The 6,000-nt window shown below is 35.8% G+C and overlaps 1 protein-coding gene across 3 annotated transcripts in view; it reads right to left on the reverse strand.

Moving 5' to 3' along the window:
- Window positions 1-5,122, reverse strand: part of sugt1 (SGT1 homolog, MIS12 kinetochore complex assembly cochaperone) — a 29,971-nt gene extending 24,849 nt beyond the window's left edge. The window contains exons 1-5 of one of the 3 annotated variants that reach the window (XM_041992872.1): window positions 4,971-5,122; window positions 4,831-4,876; window positions 3,906-3,996; window positions 3,689-3,758; window positions 2,718-2,788 (exon numbers count right to left, since the gene is read on the reverse strand). In XM_041992872.1, coding sequence (XP_041848806.1) covers window positions 2,718-2,788; window positions 3,689-3,758; window positions 3,906-3,996; window positions 4,831-4,876; window positions 4,971-4,984 — 292 coding nt within the window. In that variant the 5' untranslated portion in view covers window positions 4,985-5,122. Of the gene's footprint in view, window positions 1-2,717; window positions 2,789-3,688; window positions 3,759-3,905; window positions 3,997-4,830; window positions 4,880-4,970 lie in introns of all 3 variants that reach the window. The other 2 variants (XM_041992870.1, XM_041992871.1) reach the window with 2 other exon arrangements.
- Window positions 5,123-6,000: the final 878 nt, after the last annotated feature.

Genomic DNA, 6,000 nt, shown 5'->3' on the forward strand with positions numbered 1-6,000 from the left:
ACACACACACATATGTATATTGACATATATATATATATATATATATATATATATATATATATATATATATATATATATATATATATATATATCAGATATCATGCCTATGCATGATATTTGTATGGCTGATCTTTTTAACTTATCTTGCTTTTAATCATTTTAATGTAATTTATGATTTTATTGTGATTCTTGCTGTTTTTGCTGCCTTTTATGATTTCTTAATATCTGTAATGCTTTACATGTTTTATGTAAAGCACTTTGAACTGTCCTGTAAATGAAATGTGCTATGCAAATAAACTGCCTTGCATTGTCTGTTAGCAGCATAACTCAAAAAGTTATGGATGGATTTTGATTAAATTTTCAGGAAATCTCTGAAGGAATAAGGAATAAATGATTAGATTCTGGGTGTGACCCAGATCACCACCTGGATTTTTTAAGGAGTCTTTACAGGTGCAGGGTAGACACAAACATCTGGGAACTTTGTCACATCCAGGTCTTTTGCCAGTAAAAACAAAAAGTGGCTAAACAATAACGTCATTGTATTTCTAGTGGTGATCTTCATAGATGTTTCTTTGATTTTCTTAGAGTTTCCTTTAAATTATGTTGTGTTTGGCTGCTCCACAGACATTCGTTTAACAGAAAGCTTTGAACTGGCTAGCGGCTATCAAGCGTGTCAATGCTGACAACGTTAAGACTCCTTCAAAATATTCAGCTATATTCACAAACCACAGAGCATCCACATGAAGAATTCACATATGCTGAAACCAGCTACTCAGCCTGAACAAGAAGTCCATGATTGGCTGGTACCGTGACTCTCCCACCAATTTGCATTACAGGTTTTTTTCTCCTTATTTTTATTTGATTTGTAAAGAGCACGGTGCAAATTAAATTAAATATTAAAGGAAAAAACTTTGAAAATGTCAAATGATGCAGATATTTATGTGGTTTGAGTCTGATATCATACACAGATGAAATTACAGCTCCATGACCCTTTCTAGTTTAAAACTTTGGACAAAAGAAAATGCTAATTAATAAAAAAAAAAAAAGGAAAGGGCACAAAATGTTAAATAAAGTTACATAATAGTTAAATAGTGGTTTAAATGTTATAAAATAATGACATTTAATATAAAAATATTTCAACCACTCACGCAGAGTAGTGTAAACTGTATGTGTACTGTATTATTTTACCATTTCTCCAAATTCAAAGTAAACTAGCAGGTGGCACTACTGAATACTCAGAAAAACACCCTTTTTAACACAAGATGGAAAGCATCAGTGTTTTCAAAAAGCTTAATCTGACCATCACTGGCACTAATAACTGGTAACCTAACTGATGTACCAACTTACAAAACCCATGAATATTCAAGTGTTCAGCCAATCAAAATCATTTATGTCATCTGTAAACACAGGACCTCTAGCCAATCAGAGGCATGTACTACTGATCAAGGAAGAGTTTTCAGTGTGATCGTGGTAACTTGGCTGAACTTCTAACCTGCTTTGCAGCTATTTATGTTTTAAGTTTTAGATTTAATCTGCTGGGAGAAAGAAAAGTCCTTTATTCTTGTTCCGATTATAATCCAGACAGCACTCAGACTCAGAACTTCATTTAATTGTTATCAGGCAGAAGTACTGGAAGTTTATGTACAACACAGTAACAGAATTGAATTAATAAACCTTAGAAAAATAATAATAATTGGCATAATAAAAATCAACCAGTGTACCCCATTTAGATGTTGAGAAAATGTTAATATTTTAATCGTTAATAAGTAACCTTAATACTATGCTGATTCAGTGACTTCTTTTCAGTATTTAATCTATCAAATATCAGACCAACCATGGATTATATTCACACACACAAAAAAAAAAGTCTTTTAGATCAGAACTCTGTTAAAATAACAACTGGTGGTTACAGTAGATACTCAGCCTCAGAATGATAAATATATAATACCAAAACCTGTATTACCTGACATTGTACCAAACAGGTTTTGTGATGCAAATGAACTATATATCTATATATGTTTTTATCTTTTATCCTGCTTTGCAGGCAAGTCCATTCCACTGCTGATACCAGTCTAAAACAAATTAGAAAACTAATTAGTCTGGGTCTAATTATTAGAAAACATCAAGTCCATTTCCATGTTAATACGGGTCAGAGCTAAATGCATTTTTTGCCCCGTTTAAGAGCATTATATGTGCAGTTAGCACAAAATAAACAGGAGATATATCCTATAACTTACTTATGTGTACAACTTATAATTTTCTGGCTGCATTCAACTGTATTTATTCCTTTATGATTTGTCACTTTTCTTATCAAGTGCCAATTGATTGGTGTATTTTGTACACAGATCCTGAAGAGGAAAACCTGATTGAACAAAGAAAGATCATCACCTTCATTGGTTTATGTTTTTTCAAACATCTCATACAAGGTCTGGTTGCTGAACTTGCTTCATAGTGTATACTTCCAGAAAGATGATTAAATCTGGGACCTGCACTAAAGCACTGGTATCACACTATAAATAAATATGGTGTTTCATTGAGTATGTTTTTAAGACCATGGTATTTGTAAATGACCATATAACATTCCTAAAGCCAAGGGGACATAAATTTAGCTTCATATTTGCTGAGGAGAGTGAAGCAGACAGTAGTGCTGTGAACAGAGGTTGGTTAGGAGTGGGTGAATGGTATCTGTGCTTGAGGCCACAATGTGCTGTACTCACCATCCAGTTCATGTCCCTGAGTGAAGGCTTCCTGCGCTGACTCATAGTGTTTTAGGTGGTACTCTGCTATCCTGCAAGTTGGGCATGAAAAACATGTCACACACACACTTGGATCAGATTATCCTGGAAAATTTAATTGATGCTTTCTGACACTGAAAATCTGGATCATATTGTACGCCCTCCTTCTGGCCAAATAAAAATAAATGTCAAATGTTTAAATTCTACACTCTGCACTGCTATATACACATATACACATATATATATATATTAAAACGACTAGCCGACCAATCGGATTATGTATCTCATGATTATTAAATGGTTCTTATTTCACTTTGAAATCTTGCATAAGGTTGTTATGTAAGTCCAACGTGCTATGCCTTTAAATGTTCGACCAGACGTACTTTATATAAAGTAAAGTGCTCAACTTCTGATAAGAACCAGTCTGCCATCGATTGGCTTGTTATCACAGTGTCATTCTTTTCCGAGCTCGGGTATAGAAGAACAATGAATATGAACACAGAGATTCAGGGAGAGAAAAGTCATGCTGCTACAACTGAGATATGTTAGGTGCCCCCACCCCCCCAAAAAAATAACTGCACCGAATAGTTTTTTTTCCTGATATGCCCAAGAAAGTGCTGGAGAGAGCCACAGTGTGCATGCACAATTTGCCAATTGTCCAAGATAAGACAATGCATTAAGAAGGTTAATAGTAGAATAAAAAAGCTAAAAGTAAATATCCTCCTTGCATATCAGTTGTACTTTCTTCAACTGTGTAAACTAGCAGTTTCAGTAAAACAATTTCTGATTGGCTTCTGTTTATTTATTATATGCATATGCTTGACATATGTTTTATTTTCTCCTAATTACAATTAACATCCATAAACATAGCAACGTATGAATAAAGGCAATCTTACACGCTATAACTGACAGCTAATTTTCCCTTTAAAAAAAATAAAAATTATAGTACTCACCCTGTTCGCATGAATGCTTGAGAGAGGCTGGGTTTTAGCTGTTGTGCTTTCTTGGCATCATCAACAGCACCTGTGGAAATAAAAACAAATGTATAATTATAATAAAGTGAGTAAGTAAGTGTTAATTAAACACAAATTTCCTGACAGCAAGAACAATCAATCAATCCATGGCTATCTAATTAGCATACATGCATCAAAATGGAAAGTGGAGACTTACAGCTGTAGTTTTTGAGAAGTATGTGGGCATAGGCACGTTGACAGAACCACTCGGCATTATCAGCATCTCCTTGCAAGACCTCATTAAGTGCCTGCAGAGAAAGGTGAACAGCTTCTGATACCGTTTTGATTCAGAAAAGAAGTATGGATCCTGGGAGAAAATGATGATTGGACAAATGTTGGGGGCAAGGCTGGACCTCTGTATCCTCAAAAGGCAATAAATTACAAGGCAACTCAAGATCAGCACATGATGTCTACTGCAGCTTTCTGTTCATGTTAAACATGACTAAGTCATAAAATTTAAACTGATGTCGCACTAAACAGCAGAGTACGTAAGGGGAGTTTGAAAGGCTGATTATCAAAATCCTATCCTATGTTTTTATCTGTTAACGCACCTGCATGCTTGTCATGCTAACTATCGACAACACATCGACTGGTAACGACTGTTAAGTTAATGTTTGTATTGGTACTGACTTATAACTAGCATGCATTGCAATCATAATTTTAAGAAATATAAAAAAAATCCTCACAAGAGAAAGGTTACGCCTAAATTTGTAACGATACTCTAGTCCTGGTGAAGTGCTGTTAGCAAGATGTTAGCAAACATAAGTTCACTTTGCTAGCTTAAATCAGTGCTAACATTAGAAAATATAGATGGAAACAGAACTGACAGGTCTCAGACTCCGTAAAGAATAATACTTATAACAGTTATGCTTTGCTCAAATTTTAACGATAATCTGCTCTTGGTAAAGTGGTGTTTGCATGACACTAGCTAACATGAGTTAACTTTGCCAGCTTAAATCAGTGCTAATATATAACCAGTAACATAATCGTTACGTCTCAGTTCCTGTTGATTAATTTAACGCTAATCTGACTTCTAGCAAAGACATATATAGCAGTTTATGAGTAGCAATGCTAATGTTTACCTCTAGAGCTTTCTGTGGATCTTCGTCAATGAAGCTATCAGGGAAGCTGCTAAAACGAAATGAAAGAAAAACCATTAACAAGATGAATTAAAATTAGCACATAAAAACAAAAGCTAATCAATATGTTTAGATACACTTGCCGTTCGGCTGCCATGAGTTTGCTGCAGAGAGGGAGTGTGTTTCTAGAATGACGGGAAAGTTCTAGACGTGGAGACAGCAGGAAACGTGATAGCTGCAAAACTCACAGCACCAACGCAACAGCCTGTCAACATCCGGTTGTATCTCACACAGCCGCGACTCCTCCCAACGGCCTGGAGGAGCAAGCGGCAAAGGCCAAGTTCCAGGGGTTCAGCAAGCTCTGGCAAGACTGCTTAAGTAAGTAAGTAAGTAAGTAAATAAGTAAATAAATAAATAAGAATTTAATCGGACATGGCACCACAGGTAAGTTTTATCAGTTAACAGTATGTAAACAACTCAAGAGACCTGTCAGTATTTTATAATGCAAATCAAGTTATTGTAACTATATGCTATACAGCATTTATTTTGTTACGATCGGCAGCTATGAATCCGAGCGAGTGGCCATGACTTGTGGAGTCCCCCAGGGGTCAGTCCTTGGACCTCTTCTGTTCAACTTGTATATGCTCCCTTTGGGTAAAATATTACAAAACTATAGCATTAGTTATCAAAGTTATGCAGATGATACACAACTTTATGTGTCTCTGTCACCAGACGACTGCAGTCCAATAGACTTATTGTGTCAGTGTCTGGAGCAAATAAACACCTGGATGAGGGAGAATTTCCTACAATTAAATGAAGACAAAACTGAGATTATTCTGTTTGGTAGCAAAGAGAAGAGAGTCAGCATTGGTAAACACCTGGAGACTCGGGCTCTTAAAATTACCAACCAAGTTCGTAACCTGGGAGTGTTGATAGACTCAGACCTGACTTTCAGCAGCCATATCAAAGCTGTCACTAAGACAGCTTTTTACCAGCTCAGAAACATCAACAGAATTAAAAGTTTAGTCTCCCAGAAAGACCAAGAGAAACTCATCCATGCGTTCATCTCCAGTAGACTGGATTACTGTAATGGTCTTTTAACAGGACTTCCTAAAAAGAGCATTAAACATCTGCAGCTCATCCAGAACGCTGCTGCTAGAGTTTTAACCAGGA

The sequence above is a fragment of the Melanotaenia boesemani genome, chromosome 8, assembly GCF_017639745.1.
Source record: "Melanotaenia boesemani isolate fMelBoe1 chromosome 8, fMelBoe1.pri, whole genome shotgun sequence".
In the NCBI taxonomy this organism is placed as follows: domain Eukaryota; kingdom Metazoa; phylum Chordata; class Actinopteri; order Atheriniformes; family Melanotaeniidae; genus Melanotaenia; species Melanotaenia boesemani.